The sequence below is a fragment of the Anopheles coustani genome, chromosome 2 (assembly GCF_943734705.1).
Source record: "Anopheles coustani chromosome 2, idAnoCousDA_361_x.2, whole genome shotgun sequence".
Taxonomy (NCBI): Eukaryota; Metazoa; Arthropoda; class Insecta; order Diptera; family Culicidae; genus Anopheles; species Anopheles coustani.
This window is the reverse complement of record NC_071289.1, coordinates 19,978,858-19,996,405: the sequence shown is the minus strand read 5'-3', so window position 1 is coordinate 19,996,405 and position 17,548 is coordinate 19,978,858. Positions and strand designations below refer to the sequence as shown.

Genomic DNA, 17,548 nt, shown 5'->3' with positions numbered 1-17,548 from the left:
TCATCGAAGCCGCCCGGTTCCGGGAGAGAGCACGCTTTACGCGAACGTCATCAATGTAGTTTGAGTGGTTCACCGGGGCCCCAAGCAGGCCGGTTTTATCTTTGACGATGAACGCTGGTTGGAAGTATGCAAGGGTTGGTAGTTCGGTTTAATGAAAATTTTATCTGTCTATGATAATCGCTTGCCCTGCGTTGACCCCCGTCCCGTCGCCTGGTTTCGTGCTCTGTTCTTCTGAACTTGATCGGTCTTATCGAATGGTGTCACGACAGATAGTAGAGGGGCATCATTTATGTTGCATGATTTTGGTATTTTTCGGTTGACCATCATTGCTGTTTTACAACACGGAAACCGGACACGAGAAACCGGGTTACAAGGTGCAATAAAGAATATTAGTTTTAGTTAGGTGTTTATTGGAAAAGGGCTTCTTAGATACGATTTATTGTTTTTGTTCTTTGAAAAATGACATCAAACGAGCGAATCGAATGAACTTATGGTTAAAGTATTTGCTTTCTACAGTGTCTCGACTGGTATGCATTTTAATACATTTAAACTGATTCTATATTAGGAAAGCTTTATTACGCTTACTCGCGCTTCCGCACGGAATGACAGTGACGGATGCTAGTTTTGCCACAGGGAAATTTCATCATCAATTCGTGCAACGACGAAAAATTCTTCTGAAAATTGATGATGTCTTCGCGGTTGAAGACATGCTCGCCAAGAAAGTGTCGCCATCTTCGGCAAAAACAAGACTCGACTAGTCGTCGTCGAAGATGATGATGAAGTGGAAAACAAATTCTAAATTTAGGCGAGTTTGAAACCACAATCGAGCTGGTTGGCGTAAATCATTTACGGCAATTAATGTTTGTTTAAGTTTTTTCCTTCACATCTTCTCCTTCAGCATCGAAGAGGTTCGAAAGTTTCGATTCCGTCGTCATCGACAAAGTTTTCCCTACGCTTCCACGAATGGAACAGTTATTTGACTCGCTCGATGTGGAAATGCTTCCGATGCAACAGACGATCGCTCCTCTCCGACGTTGGTCGTCCAATTTCTTGCGATGATTTGTAGTTTTTCTGTTCGTTCCGTCATCATTCATAGAAAGAAGTAGTTTCGTGCACGTCCGCGCTGTCAGTTTCAGTTGCCTCCGGAGGAGATGCATGGCTTTACGAAGATGCTCAGCATGTGTCTTATAGACTAGTCAACATGAACACCGCGGGGTTTGTGCTTGTTGAGCTGTGTTTGTTTATTATTTCCACTTTGTATATGTTTAGCGAGTGACTACTGCTGCACTTCATCCGTCAGTCATTCGAGGGCGGGAGCAGATGTAGTTATCAAAGTCAGAAGATGGATTGTTCCAAACTTAGAACACGACGAGTGATGGCTGACGAGAGTTCATCAACTGATAATTGACCGAAAGAACGTAGCTCTTGGTTCAAACCACAGTAGAATCGGTAAAGGTAATCGAGTCCAAGAGCAAATGTTTCCCAAAAACCTCGACTCATGTTTTTTTCTGATCAGAAAATAGGACAACTTCTAGCACACGATTCATTAACGGTTCAGCAAATAAAGGGAAGCCCACTTTCAGGCTTTCCCCGCCGAGCCAGACATTAAACCGGCAAACTAAGCAAATTAGAGCCAAAACTAGCTCCAACGAGGTTTAACGATGATTGTCCCATTAGAGCGAAGGCTCCTACTTCCTTCTTTGGTCGGGACGATCACGTGTGGACGCTCGAAGGTAGAGAGCCTCATTTGCACAATCACTAGTAATTAGAAGAACACACTCGTGTGAGTTCCCCAAAAAAGGACCGAATCAGCATTCAGAACTTTTTACGGCCAACCGTCCGACTCCCGACATCACAGTCCAGACCTTGAGGTTTTCCACCACTTGCGGCCATCCCGAAGCTGGAATAAAATTCCTTATTTTATCGCAAACCACACCAGAAGAGTGTAAAGTTCAGAGAGTACCGGTACCGGTTTGGAACAATCTGAACTTAGCCCATATTGGAGGCTAGTCTCTTGATCTCAACTCACACGACGGAAGAAAGGGGATGAAAAATAAGAGCCACTGTTCTTGCTTCCAACATTCGGACAAAATATAGCTAAGGTCTGTTTGTGCAAATTATTTACGGTAAATTAATATCAACCATGTTGTCACCCGTTGCCCCTCCTGTCCCAGTGTCCCCGGACTTTATCTGTACTCAGACTAACTTTCACCTCTGTGGTCATAGAACAACAACTTCCAAGTTCGTTGTGTGTGTTTTAGGGAGCTCCACGTGAAAAAAGCAAAAGGACGAACGCTTCCTCTCTGCGTCAGAATCGGAAATGGTAAGAAATTGAAGCCAAAATTGAAAAAGTACACGTCCCTTTCGTACAATCCGTGATTCTCATTCTGGTAGGGTTTCTCCAAAAAAAGGTAGGTCAAAGGACAGGAAGACGCAAACCGTTCGCGCGACGCTCCCTTCCAGGTGGGTTGTTCATCGTTGGCTCCGGTTGTTTCCGGTGGCTCGTTAACCTCCCGGCGCCCGGAGCACAAACCTTCATCTCTTTCTCTCTCTCTCTCGCCCTCTCGGGGGGCGGAAATAAGAGCCTTGCTTCCGGCACAAGGGGTTGTTCCAAGGCAAGGGTGTCCCGAAAAAGCTGGCTACTTTGCGGTTTCGTTTGCCATTTGCACCGAAAATTTATCCCCATCGTGAGCGCCATAGCAGCGGTGTAGTCGCTTCCGCTTCCTGCCGCGATATGCCGATGGCGTCGAGTGGATAGGAGACTGGCAGACGAAGGTATTCTACCGGTGAATTTCGTCGAACAGTCACCGGACACCGATAAGGTAGAATCGCCATGGTTATACCACCGTACGGGAGCCATCTTTTCCATTGCTTTTCCCTTTTCGGATAGAAACCGGATCCAAGTCAAATACTACCGTTGACGCAACAGAGCGTTGGACATACTTACACGGTCTGAAGTGGACTGTGCCGGTTTGAACTGGCTCGAAAATAAACTATCGCCCCAACGACTCGCTCAATGATGTGTTGGAGATGGTTTTTGATGGTAACCAGGAACGGGCGCTTTTCGAGTGGCTTCAACCCCGAGTGCACACGAGTACAATCGCATCCATTTTCCGACAAAAAGAGGAGGGAAGAAGCATTTTCGGCATCTCTTTAAATTAAATTTACATCCTTAAACAGCTGATGTCTATTAGGGAGTCCATTTACGGATGCAATTGTCGATCGGAGATGAAGGAACAGGCACAGAACGCATCTGGTTTTATCCAGGAAAATTCGGTAACATCAAAGTGTATCCCTACACTCTTCTCCTTCGTGTGTGTATGGTCACCGTCGCGATACGCGTTGCTGGTCTCGCAGCATAAGAGCGCCCGGTACATTACAACAATGTATCGTCATTATGTTGCCGCCAGAAAGTGGCAGCACATTGCCCAACACTACAAGTAAGGTCTTCTGGCGCCGGGTGAAATGTGAGAACACCATCAATTCTCACATTTTCCAAGCTAAACAACTTTCCGTCGGCATGAACGCTCGAAGCTGGTTCGTTCCGTTTATTAGCGGAAGGGTTGGATTCACATGAAATAGAATGGTTTATTGAATGAGAGGAGTTATTTTCGAATACTCTCGAGTACTGCAAGTATTTTAGAAATATTTAAATTTTACTTTATAACTCAAATATCTAATGCTGCCATTCGTAGTATTCGTGCTCTTAGCATGTTCATGTGTCAGATTGTTTTAAGGATGAACATCCCATTCGAAATACTGATCTGGTTTCTCACCTCTGTGTTTTCGCTGGGACAACACTCGTACGCAAAAAGAAAACGGGTTGGGGTTGGCGCTTGAATGGATGAATTGAAAATCAATTTGCACCCTCAACAATTCCATCATGCACAGAGTTAAGATGAATACTTCCCATAACTCCTGTAGGTTCCGGGCCCCCTCATTCTTTTTTTATATTTTATTCGCTTTCATTGTTGAACATTGGAAAAGCGTTGACGTTGTTCGGCACGGTTCGTTAGTGCTGGCACTCGGGAAAACTGTCACTAAGGGAACACACGTCCGTGTCTAGTCGTGCCGAAAAAGGGGACCTCCGAGGAGCCCCGAACCTTTTGCTTCTTTTCTTTCTTTCTTCCGATTTGTAAACCGGGCAGCCATTCAGCCTAGCTGTTGCTTGGTGATTTCTATCCAGGTTTGGGTTGCAGGATGCTTGCATGTGATGGGTTCCCTGGTTCGTTCTAAGATTGGAAGGAAATATTTGGTTAGCCGACCGGAGCGTCGATGGTGATGGACGGAATTTTTCAACAGCTCGTTAAAAACAGGTGCCTACTATGCGGACCTTCTTCTCGATAGGCGATTTTCCCTAGTGGGAAAATGCGAACAAACAAGAAAAAGTGAGCTAAGGAAAAGGGAACGTTGGGTTTTTCCGACTTAAATTTCGAAGACGTCGAACTGCTGATTTAGATAAGCAGGGTTCTTCTATTATTAAAAACCAAACGCTACGGGCCCGATGCGGAAAAGTAGGAAGCCATTTTACATTGCCTTCCGAGTTTTTCTTTTTCCAGCCCCCTTCATCGACGGGTTGTTATTGGCTATTCTCCAAGACGCGGGAAATTGCATGTTTGCAGGATGTTTTTCATGGATTGTTCCTGTCGGCAGCAGAGTGAAAAGTAAAAAGAAAACCAAATCCCCGCTAGTTTCCTTTTCTAAAAATCGAGAAACCCGGGAAAGTGGTAAATCCGGTGAAAAGAAAGGGTTGGAAAACGCTTCAGACTCCACCTCCACCAGCTGACGGCGGCTTCAAGAAATCGATTTCGTTCATAATTTTCGATATTGCCTAAGGGTTTGTCAAGGGAAGAAAAATCGGAAGTGGCCGAAGCCACACGCCTCTACAAGAAGGTTTATTTCAGTGAATTTCATTGTGTTCCAAGACATTCTAAAGGTGCTCTGAAGATGGGGAGGACTTATAGGCATATTTCATGTTTGGGCGGTTTCCAAAGAAAAGGAAAGCAGGATCATATTTATGAGACCCGCCCCAGCACGCCAGGTTGGTAATGGTAATGATTTATTGGCGACGAGACTCCACGCCGGTGAAGTAGTTGTAGGTAAAGTTTTATCGATCGTTAAGGACATCTACCTGGAAAACTCCAGGCTCGACGTCAGGGTAGTCAACAGGTTTAAAGTGTACGTGGGGGATTTTATAAAATCCTTCTGGAAAATTATAACGCTATACGCCTCACAGCACACACACACCCTTCCGGGCGTCAGTTAAACGTAGGCACCGAGAGGTGAATCAGCTTTTCCCGTGAAAATACTCAACTTTTGTGCCAACAGAAGCAGACCGACGCAAGCATAATGCCGTAGGCGTCTTCCATTGAATGATAAACATTTTGAATAACAGTCAATTTGTCATTTCGGATAGCTGTTACTGAATCCGACCGTCCTCCTGTGTTAAGGTGTGAGCACAACCCCCATTATTTTACCTTTATTTCCACCATATGTGCGTGTGTCCTCTCATGCCGTTCTACCTAAGGTTATACCTTCGGTGTAAGACGGCGTGTGTCGCAAAAGGTAGCCCAAATGCCATTTCTTTCGCGCAAGAGCAGTGAAGCGACTCGTGAAGCCCTTCTTGCCCTGGGTAAATGTGTTAACAAATTTGCGTCTACCGTGGAAATGATTCATCGTCGTCCATTTACGGGGTAGGGATGATTTTTCTTTATACATATTGTTTTTGAAGGATCCCGCAAAGTTGTCACATTGTTTCACATTGTTGGACGCCCGAGAAAGTGTCCTGATGTTGGAATCCGCTCAACTGCGCGTCTGAAAGGCGTTAATGTACGGAGAGGAAAGCAGCGAAAATCTATCATCTCCTGCCATACGGCAATGGCATTACGGTAGAAGTATCCCGCAGTACAACCGGGAGATAAATCTAGCACCTTCCACTTCAATATTTTAGTCCTCTCCGCGAGCACATAACGGCCACGACAAAAGGAAAACGAATCCTGGTGAACAAATAATTTAACTAAATTTATGATTCCATTACCGAAAATTTCCTCATCCGGGCGACCCACCCGGGATTCGAGTTGGAAGAACTCTACCGCGGGTGTCGAAAAACAAGCAGCGTGTCGTACGAAGAAATGAATAGACAGACAAGCAGTTGGCAGGCGCAACGGAAATGGCGTAGCGAAGCTGCTTCTTTTCGCATCATTAATTATATTTCCACCCTCAGTCCGCGTGCAAATCGAATACCCACCCTACTCTTGATGGTAAAGATGATAGGCTGTTAATTCGGCGTAATGAATCACGCAAAACCCGGAAGCAGTAAAAAAAATAGGTGGTTTTGCGGTTAATTTCGTAGATAAATACGCACTTTAGTAATTTCCTGTAATGCCTGTTGGAAAGATGAGAATTCCAAGATGTTTGATTTAGTTTATCAAACCGGGAGGTATCATTGGTCTTTTAATATGGCGATGTGTTTCAACATATAGAAATGGGCTTGTGAAGAACTTGCTCATCTGTAAAACTGATCTCAGTTTTTTTTTGACATTTCAGAAGCCAATCGACAGCGGTTACTGTTGTTGACTGGAAAAAAGCTTAATAGAGTCTCCCAAACCGCTTCGCTATCTCCTTTTGTTTGTCCAACGTCAATGGCTGACTCGACCTAAGACTCCCTTCCGGCGGACGACATGCTGTGCGAGAAAATTGAATTATAATAGACCTTGGATAATATGATTTATTTCGTACCTTCCTCAAAATTTATGTCATGTTCCGCGTGTCGGAGTAGGCCTCGCAAAAGTCGTGGGTCAGTGGTATCCCGCTGGGCCGATCCTTCCGATGACATTACTTTGCAAAATGGTGGCCGAGAAAAACCAGCCAAGAAAGGCGTTGCGGTGAGCATGCAAAAGGTACCCTTGACACTGACATTAAATTATGTATTGACATTTCGGGTTGCGTTGTGTGTGTCCGGGGTGTGTGTTTTGGGAGCGGTACCTTTGCCCAGGAAGAAAACTTTTAACCATCAGAAGATCGATTCCAATTACGTATCTTAATTGCATTGCAAGAGATCATTTCTACACTTCCAAACTATCCGTTACAATTCATAAGAAATTTAATGTTAACGCTATTAAAGTGGCAGAAGAATATCTTCAATTCAAAAGGGATCTGAAGGAAAACATCTTTATACAAAACGTCTCATGGTGACATCTCCAATGTCTTATTATCCAATGTCTTTAATTGAGGAAAACAGCATAGTCTCTAGCTTTCTTCGTTGTTTCCGCTTAGTTCGCTCTCCGGTCCACAAATCATTTTCTCCAATGACAACGTACTTGATAATCTCATTAGTTAGCCCCCGAAAAAGTCGATGATGGAGAACCCATGGCGTCCTCTTAAGGTCATGCTCTTGAGTCGCGGAAATGGTGAAAAACCCCCTCGACTCTAGTGTCAGAACATTCCTCCGTTTACGGCCTACAATATCCGACGAGAGCTCTAACGATGAGCACGCGCAAATTTGAATAATGGAAGTGCGAAGACTCCACCACTCGAGGCAGTGGCAGTTTATTGAAAATTTTATTTCTTCTGCCCCGTGTACTATGGGGTTCCACCACCGAAAATGCAACCTCATGCCTCCGGTCTTTTATTTTTCCTGCGGACGCAGGACAAAGCGCGAGAACACGGTCAAGGCGAACATCCCCGGGAAAATCTTCTCATTTAATTATTCATGAAGATTAAAATACAATTTATGTACCAAGTGTTTGCGTTGCGCTGGGGTCGAATGCAGCAACGGAACTTGGCAAGTGAATTTCGCGAACGTTGAATTGTTTCACTAGGTTATCCCTTAAAGATGGGGCTTTCTTTAATGGTTCGTGCCATAAAAAACGACTCCGATGTACGGGCATTCCTGGCGGGAGAGTTTATGAATATAGTCTTGAAGTAAAATGAACCATAAAGCGATTTGATAGAACACAGGTAAACAACCACATCAGATTGTTTTGTAAAATCGGTGGAGAGTTTTCCAGAAGCTGCTATGGTAATGACATTTTTTCGATTTATTTCAAAAGAGTTGCATGACTTTATGGAAATTGTTGCTATACCAATGACATTTAACGAATCGATTACCATATATCTTTCAGATTTTAATTTAAGTTGCCCTTCGAAAATCCGAGTAATGGTACATTTTAATGAAGTGTTGATTCTAGGAGCACTTCTTCTTCTTGGCGTAACGACCTTGTTGGTCATGCCTGCCCGTAAGGGCTTACGAGACTTGTTTCCCTGTTGTACGTGGATAGTCAGTCCTCTCGTACAGGGGAGGGTCCGGTCTCGGTTGGGATTCGAACCCACGCCGTCGAGGTGTTGAGCCCCGGCGCCCATGGGCCGATTTTCTAACCGGCGCTACCGCTCGGCTGTCGCGGACCCCCAGGTCTAGGAGCACTCTAGTTTTTAAAAATGTAAAACCATCTTAATGAAATGAAATGGTTTCGACTCGGGTAAATGAGGCAAACAGTAGGGATCCGTGGTGTTTGCCAAACTTATTATGCAAATGCGTAAGGAACGTTGAAAATGAATCATCGTTGCAGCCATTAGAACTTTGGTACATTCTCATTGGGGTGTCTAGGGAGTAAACATTTTTGCAGCTCGATTGAACCATCACACCCTGCTCGTTCGCTAGATGGACGGCTCGGGTACGGGGCACTTACCTTGGACCGTGTAGTTACACATCCCGCCATTACACTTCTCCGTCTGCTGGCTCTTCCCGACGCAGCTCACGATCGTAGGACTGTCCACGACGAAGGCCTGCGCTCTGTCGGGACCGGTGGAGGAGGACCCGTTGGCCACGAGGGCCGCACTAGTCACCGTATGGGCACCTCCGGACTGAGAGGCCATCAGCTGGGTCGACGCTGCCGCCCCTGTCCTACCGCCGATGCAAGATCGCTGCCGAGTTCTGGTGCAGTCCGGACCACATTCGCTCCACTCCGACCAGGCTGACCAGCGGCCGGCTGTAATTGAATTATGCAAATGAAGTTAGTGAAATGAGATGCCGAAGATACGGTGGCAAACGATCTGGGTGAGTGAGAACATGTCCGTTGCTTGTCGCATTGCTCGGCCGCTGAGCTCCCGGACCTGGTTGAAACAGCCCGGTACCAGCTTGACAGCATTTTCGGACAAGTTCTCGAGGGAAGCTTGGAGGGGCAATTCATGGGGCAGTCATGCGATGCATGCAAAATGTAAAATTGTTTGGATTTTATACTTTTTGCTCTGGCGCAATGAGGCAATGAAATGACTAGAGTTCGAACAAAGTTATGGAAATGGGATAGGTTCTCTAATGATAACGATATTATGGGAGAAGAAGAATGCGACTTGTTAATTTTTAAGAGCTTTTAAAAGAGATTGGTTGAACATTTCATAACATAGTCAATGGAGGTAAAGTAAATTATGTCTGAAATTACTAAAAACCATGTTATTCATCAAAAATGTAAATAAAACCATTAAATTATTTTCTGTACAAAAATCACATGCATAAATTGTTAACAATTCTTCAAATAATATGTTTTTGCATTCTTAACTACAAGTATTGTTTGTTCTTACCGGTCAGGTGATATCCGTTCGGATTCACTATTTGGACATCATCTATTCAACGGGAAAGGGGCGGATTTCGGGATGAGTTAAGCATGAATGATGAGATGGCGTGCGAGAATGATGGAATGTTAATAATTTACAGTGAGCGATGGGAGATAATCAAAAAAGAAAACTAATAAAATCCGAGAGCGATGACAAGATGTATGGCTTGCATCTTGCAAGTTGTTTTATAAATAAACGAAACAAGGAGAGAATGAGGGTTTTCGGGGGCAGATCAAAGAAAACTGTTCTCACTTACCGGAACAAGGAAGACAATCGGGCGTCGTTTCAGTACTCGCCCCCGGACACTGCGCTCCATTGTTGATTGGTGCAGGACTGTTGCACGCTCGGGTTCGCTTCTGGCCTTGCTTTGGATGGCCAGGACATTTACAGTCTGTCCAGGGACCCCAGGGGCTCCAGCCACCGTCGACTGTTTTGAGAAAAGGGAAGGTTGTGGATGGAGTGAAAAAATCCAAAAACCATCATAAAATAAAACTATATTAGGATTCACGGTGAAGGTGCTCGTAAGCTTGACAGATAGATGAACGGCGAGTCGTAAAAACGTGGCTCGAAAATAAGTACCCTTGCGAGGACCCCTTTTTCCTACCTAGATTCCATTTTGGTGGAGCGATCACGTCAACGGTAATCCTCAAATTTATGTCCCGTCGTCGGCTCGCCGATTCCCGCCGAGAACATACTCCGGTTGTTGTGAGTCGTATCAAAACACAAACCTTCCTCGCGCTAGTCGTGGCCTTCCCCAATCGACGACCGAGGGGGGCAATTAATAGATTACGCCACCATTACATTGATAATTTGGAGTGCATTTTATAGGGGAGCACATTTCATTTGAGCGTTCGTTTGTTTCTTTTTCCCCAATTTTGCTAAAGAAGAGGAACACATTGATTTGAGGCACTTAAGTGGCACATCTCTCGCGGGACATTAAACAGCAATGATATGGTCTGGAAGATTGAGCTGGTCCGCTTGCTAACAAGAAACGGGAAATGAAAACCAAAAAGAAAAATTCTTGTGACTTAAAGAACGATCAGCGTGACAGGTCGTCGATCGTTACAACATTGTCCCAGCATCTCGGGGTCGAATATTTCGAATGGGGTTGTATCGATTTCTCAACTCCTTCGACCAAAGAAGCACGAGGGGGGCATGAAAATCCAGATGCCAGTAGGCTTAACCCTTGAAGCAACGTAGTATTACTTATCGTTCGCTCTAAATCAACGCTCTACGATTTTTCGGGATGTGACACATCCACAGATAAAGGCGAAAGCCAAGAGCGAGCAGAAAATAACGCACTAATAAAGACTAGAGACGCGAGGGAACGGAGAAAAAGGAAAACTATACTACAGCCATTAAAATCACTTAATGGTCGTCATGTTTGGGTTCGAATGGCAGCCAGAAGACGACACGCGGCTTCCAAGGGATGCACTTTTCGATTCTGGGTTTATCGCGTCGCCTTCGCTATCGTCTTCCGACCAAAGCCGTTCGTAAATGAGCCGGAAAGAGTCCCGAACATGTGCTCTGTAACGTTTTATGCTAAACATTGGATCCCATTTTAGCTGCTGCCGTTGATGATAAGAAAATGCTATTCCACTTTGTTACTGCATTGACTCTTCTGTTTTCTAAATTCGTAGCAAACTCTTTTCCAGGACTTTCGAATCCCACTCTGTATTTTGTCTGCTCTTATCAGTTTTGGGTGAGGAGTGTTTCGTTCCGTCATCCTCCAGTCCGGAATTAATTCTCCTTCATAGGTCACAATCAACATATTCGGTTTGCTTACAGCGCTCTAAATTGTATCGATTCATTGGCAGCTTTTCATTGTCGTTATCTCACGATTTAGTATCCATTGAACGGTTCCAATTGCATTCGGATATTCGGAAGCAATTTATTTAATGTTTATTCCAATTTTTGAGTCATGGAAACTGCGTGGAATCGATCGGTGAGTGAAGTTTTCGTATTGATATGTTTTCTGCTTTTGTGAACCTCTTTCCCAACTGAGTAATGTTTTGAATGAAACTACAATTTGATCTCTCTTGGGACATTTTCAAACCCATGCTTTAGCGTTGATGGAATAATGACAAGTTTGATGGCAACTTGAGTCCCCGGACGGGCAGAAGGGTGTCATAAGATTTTCCCATGTCACGTCAGGAAATCTCCCGCATTTTCACTGTGGGAAGCTTTACACACCATCCTTCATCACCAGCGTCTGGTCACGCCGTATTGCACCATCGATATTTCCCAGCATAGAAAGGGAGGAAATGTATGTAGATCAATCATCACGCATACAAATAACCCACATTTTTGTGCTTATCAAATGAGGGAAATGCATTGGGCGGGAGACGAAATTTGTTCGCTACAGTGAGTAAGGGGTGCGTCACTGAAATGTCCTCCCATCGCTGCGGGTTCCGTGTAGAAACGCATCTTGTCTTGAAGTGACATTTTTCGAAACGGGGAACATGAAAACAGCCTTCGCCTGAGCGTAGTTTTCAGCGTGGAATTTTTAAATATTCCCACTAGGTTTCCCGTCTGTCACGTCTGAGATGCTGTCCATTAGAGGGATCCCTACCTCCAGGAGGAAGTCCTGTTGTCCTGTGAGAAAGTAAAGCTTTGTATGTCTGCAGAGGGTGCATAATTTTACGTAAAGTAACACTAAACGAAGTTAGGCAAGGTTAATGAATATTCAGGGGCCTCTGTGTTCGCAGGGGAATAACTAGAGCGCAATGAGTGAGATATTGTTCCAGTTTCTTTCATTCGATCGAACCTGGTTTGTTTGCTTTCTTGCGCGAAGGTTCGTAAAATTCTTCTTCTCCCATAAGATGTTTCAATCTCCAAGGACTCTTGAAACTGGTGTCCTGGTAGCGATTGCCACTTTCTTTCTCCGCTTGCCATTTGTTACGTGAATGGCCAGATGACAGATAAGAGAAGAGGGTCCGAGGAGGGAAGAAAAACTCGAATCAACACTTACCGTACACGGTGATTGAAACTGGCTCAGAGATGCGCTTGCCGGCGATGTTCTCCGCAACACATGTATAATTGGCCATGTCCTGTTGGCGAAGGAAGACAATAAAGGGAAGGAAAAGAAATGAATGAGGAGTCAGCAAAACCCGACAACACATTGAAAGCGGACGAAATGAAAAGACATACTTTGGAACTTCTTTCATGAAGGGAAAGGAATAATCTTTCAAGGAATAAAAAAGCAACACGACCTGTGTCCATTGTGTGTCCTCCAGGATGAGTGGAAAACGGATGGGCTGAGAAGGGTGGTGCAACTCGAAAAGGGAGGATACCCAAGAAGAATGGAAATTTGAACATCAAAAGCAGGATAAGGCCAGCTGGACCGCCTTCGTCGTGTGTCGGCGGCGCCGACGTTGCGGTCTTCAACCGAAAACCCAGCTTCTTCAACGTAACGTAACGAAACGAACAGAACGATGTAACAAGTTTCGGTTACGGATTTCATCGCACAGGATTGCTTTCACAGAAAGAATTCACTCCCATCGGAACGTGGAGAACAAAACATGAGCATTTGGATTCTATTTCGTTTGTCGGTCGCTGAAGCCATCGGAATGGAAAATCCCGAGAAAGGTTTCGTAGAATGAATAGGAGAAGAAAATGATGATCATCTTTTCAAGGGGTCCACCAAGTCCGGGGTAGGATTTCCATTGTCCACGGGTTTCACAGCTGTAATCAGGTCCTTTTGATACCGGTATCGACTCGAAAGGTAGGCGCGTTGTTCTATTCTCGAACCCCCGAACCCAGATCCTATCACGCAAGATGATATAAATCTGCTCCTCGAAACGAATCATGCTATCGATCCACCACGATTCTCACGCGGCGGCAAACATATGTCTGGGGAAAGAAAAGTGGACTTTGTCCCAAATGGAAATCATCGTTTCTTCAACCTGCTACGGATTTCATGACGGACACAACACGCCCTCGGGTGGATCGTGAATGCCAGTTAGTATTTATATGTTGCAGGACGAAATAAAGGAAAAATAATTGAAGAAAGTAGAAAACCATAATATGGTTCATGTCAGGTGGAAAAAGGGAAATCGGGGCAGATGATGATGCAAGGCTTAGGACACTTACCTGAAGCTCGACTCGGGCAATCAGGAGCGAATTGTCGCCGACGAGGACGAACGGTGGATTGGGCTGCACGGGTATGTTGTTCTTCAGCCAGACGACTTTGGCCGCCGGAGTTGCATTCGCGATGCAGTTCAGCTCGGCCCGACCACCCGTACCGACGCGCACGTTCCTCGGCGAGATGCTAATTTGCTTCTTGATGGCTGTGAGAAGAGTAAACACAGAGAGGAAGCAGACCAACCAATGAGTAAAAGCGAGAAACGTTCAACAACGACGACGAACCGCGACGATGTCCGAGCGATAAATGGCGTGGTCGTGGATGAATGCAAACTGCATTCACGGGTTGAAGAATGTGAGCGACACAGGGACGGACTTAGGGGGTGATGAAAAAGGGCTTGTGTGCAAACTGCAACCGGTAAATTGCGAGGAGACGGAAAGTGCTTCAACAATTAACCGCAAGCTCTGAAGACCACACAAGCGGGCAAACATCGACAAGAAATGGATCGTGGTTTCTATTTTGTTGCCTTCTAATGTGTCTGTGGAAAAACACTTATAAAGCATTGTGCATGGTAGTCTACATGAAATGAATTAAAGGTTGTCCCAGAAAGTATAACCACGATTTCAAAATTAGGTAAAAAATAAAACCTGTTCCAGAAACTGAATTTTTGTTTCATAAATTGTGTTTGAGTTCTGTTCTGGACTATTTGCGAAAAATTTTTTTTTTTTAATTTAATCGTATGCTAATGACCGCACTTTTGATCTGTCGCCTCCGATATGGCTCAGCACAGACTTGTCATGAACGGTTTTCGACACTTTTGAACGGTTTTACACTTTTTTTGAAAACTGTCGATGTTTTTCGAAGCTTTAAAATGTTTTCTCAAGTGTGCCTTCGTTAGCGCCCAAAATATCTCAATTGGTCTGGTCTTGGTCGACTCTTCGTCGAACTGATGCATGAGGGTTGACCACACAGCAGCTTGTCGTACAGCTTCCGGGCCCGATGTTTAATGCATGCAGCCTAATTTGCACTCCGTTTCGATTTCTTTTGGATTTTGTACGGTTTTAAATTCAATCTTGCCTTGTCTCATCGGACGTTACTTTTTGACGTACCCATTTGTTGAGCCACATCGCGAATGGAACTTTCCTATTTTTGCTTGAATGCTTTTGCTCTTTCCCGGTTCAACTGTTGGTCGATAGGACCAGGTTTTTGACCACTTTTCGGCTTATCCTCGAAGCTGGACTCCTCCCGAAACCTTTGGATGGCGGTTCGTACGGCTCCGATACTCACACCTACCGATTTCGCCAATTTCCTTAGCGAAATGTAAGGAGTCGAACACCATTTGTGCAGAACGCTTTTGCGCTTTTTGACGGAACTGCCTCGCATTTTAACAGAAACGGTTGAAAAAATAGTTTCGATGCACTATCTAGTAGGTTTGAATGTAAACAATCAAACACCCGAAGAATCAACTGTTTGGCGTCATCCGTTTTCCAGAAACGTAATTTAGAAATCGTGCTTATACTTTCTGGGACACCCTTTAAATTGGAAGGCTTTCATTCAACCGACACAGTTTGACAATTTTCGATCATCAATTATTTAAATTTCTTCCAATCTCAATGAAGATCTTTTGAATTTAGAAAATTAACTATCGGTGTTCCCAAATAAGGTTTTTAATGTTCTTGCACTCTTCGAAATAATTAGATTTGGACAGGTTTTGATCTCGAGCATAGGTTGTTTTATTCACTCAACTGATTTTATTCCTTGATCGTACCGATAAAACTTTTGTCCTTTTACGTCCGCTTCTGACTTGCTACTGGCTTGCTTATTTCCACTCCTTCCGGCTACTCCGTTGTCAATTCCGCTCCTGGGTTCGAACCTAGCCAGCTATTATGGTAACTATTTTTGTATGGTCCGAACGGCTCGAGCAGTTCGAGTACTTTTAAAGTGGACGTTCGTAACACTCCCCCCCAGTACGACAATCCTAATTGTCTTACTCTGTATTCGGGAGAACGTCCAATACTGCAAGCTTAGTAGCCGGGCGCTCGTATAAGGCGCCGGAACTTGCCCGCACCGTAGCAACGCGCACCTGTCCATCCTTGCCGGTCTTGATCTTCACCACACGTCCTTTGAGCCAGCAGTTACGTGGCAGAGTAGCGTCGACGATGACAACCAAATCATCCACTGCGATAGGTTTTGGCTTCTCGAACCACTTTGATCGCCGCGTGATCTCTGGTAAATAGTCCGTTACCCATCGCTTCCAAAATTGGTTTGCCATGATCTGCGATGTGCTCCAATTCTGCTTCATAGTCAGGCCACAGTCATCTAACGTTACCAAGGGTTTTACTCCATTAGATGATCCGAGCAAGAAATGGTTGGGTGTCAGCGCTGGTGAAGAATCTGCGTCTACGGGTACGTGTGTCAGGGGTCGAGAGTTTACCACATTCTCAACTTCGTTTAATAGATTGGTAAGTACCTCGTCCGTGAGGCTTTTGAAGGAACAAACTGCCGATAAATTCGTCTTCACGGTTCTTACTAGTCGCTCCCATGACCCGCCCATGTGAGGCGTAAGTGGAGGATTAAATACCCAGTCCGTCTCTGAGTCGATGAATTCGGTGGCTAGTCCATTCAGGTCGATTTGTTCTGCGAGTCTAATCAGTTCACGTTGCGCTCCTATAAAATTGGTTCCTCGGTCGCTGTAGAACTTGCGGGGACGGCCTCGTCTGGTGATGAAATTTCTAATCGCCATGATGCAGGAACTGGTTGTCAATGAATTCACCTTTTCCATGTGGATCGCCCGTGTAGTGAGACACGTTGCTAGCATTATCCAACGCTTTTGGTTGCTTCGGCCTACAACTACCTCGATTGGTCCAAAATAATCGACGCCGGTGTGCGTAAATGGCGGGGAAAATGCAGCTAGTCGACCGGGTGGTAAATCGCTCATCATCGGTGGCTTTGGCACTGCTCTCTCATTTTTACATTGTTGACATTTGCTCCGGATCGTAGAAAGACGTGAACGCAAGTGACTGATTTGATATTTTTGACGAATTTCGTTGATGACCGTCTCGATGTTCTGATGATGGTAGCTCTGATGGAAGTACGCTACGAGCAAATCTGTGACGTGATGTTTGCTGGGTAGGATAATCGGGTTTTTAGCTTCTTCGGTGGCATAGCTACACGCTGTGATTCTGGTTCTCATACGCATAACGCCATTCCGATCGATCCACGGAAGAAGTTTGTACAATGCGCTCGTTTTAGGTAGTCTAGATGAGTTATCTTTCAGATTTTCTCCATGTTCTTTCAGTGAGTGGTATTCCATCGGATAAGATTCTCGTTGTACCTCCCGAAAGATATTTGCTTCTGCTCTAGCTAGCTCATCACTGTTCATTGGGCCTTTTATCTTCGTATCAATCTTCCGAACATTATGTATGAAACGAAGTGCCCATCCTGTGACTCTTACTAATTTAGTCCATCCAGAAAATTTTGTCGCATCGATCATTGGCGTTCTGGGCATTTGATGGACTAATACCCTAGCTGATCGCTCGTTTTCTGTAGCGACCTGTCCGCTAGGTTGGGCCGGCCAGCGTTCCTCCGCCTCGTACAGGAAGCCGGGACCTTTGAACCAACGACTTTCGGAGGAGAGGTCCGGGGAGTTCTTCCATTTTGTCGCGTCGTCGGCAACATTTAGCTTACTGGGCACATACCTCCACTCCTTTGCATCAGTTGCTTCTAGCATTTCGGCGACTCTAAAGCCCACGAATTGACTGTATTTGCGGTGGTCCGAGTTAATCCAACATAAGACATCTTTAGAATCCGACCAAAATACTCGCGATCTTATGTTTTTCCCGAAAGCTTCGTCGA

The 17,548-nt window shown here is 45.0% G+C and overlaps 1 protein-coding gene across 1 annotated transcript in view; it reads right to left on the bottom strand.

Moving 5' to 3' along the window:
- The window catches only part of LOC131264055 (netrin receptor unc-5-like), a 58,475-nt gene that overhangs the window by 29,497 nt on the left and 11,430 nt on the right, over window positions 1-17,548 (bottom strand). Inside the window, exons 3-7 of the mRNA XM_058266344.1 lie at window positions 13,702-13,898; window positions 12,581-12,659; window positions 9,866-10,036; window positions 9,577-9,618; window positions 8,688-8,987 (exon numbers count right to left, since the gene is read on the bottom strand). Coding sequence (XP_058122327.1) covers window positions 8,688-8,987; window positions 9,577-9,618; window positions 9,866-10,036; window positions 12,581-12,659; window positions 13,702-13,898 — 789 coding nt within the window. The remainder of the gene's footprint in view (window positions 1-8,687; window positions 8,988-9,576; window positions 9,619-9,865; window positions 10,037-12,580; window positions 12,660-13,701; window positions 13,899-17,548) is intronic.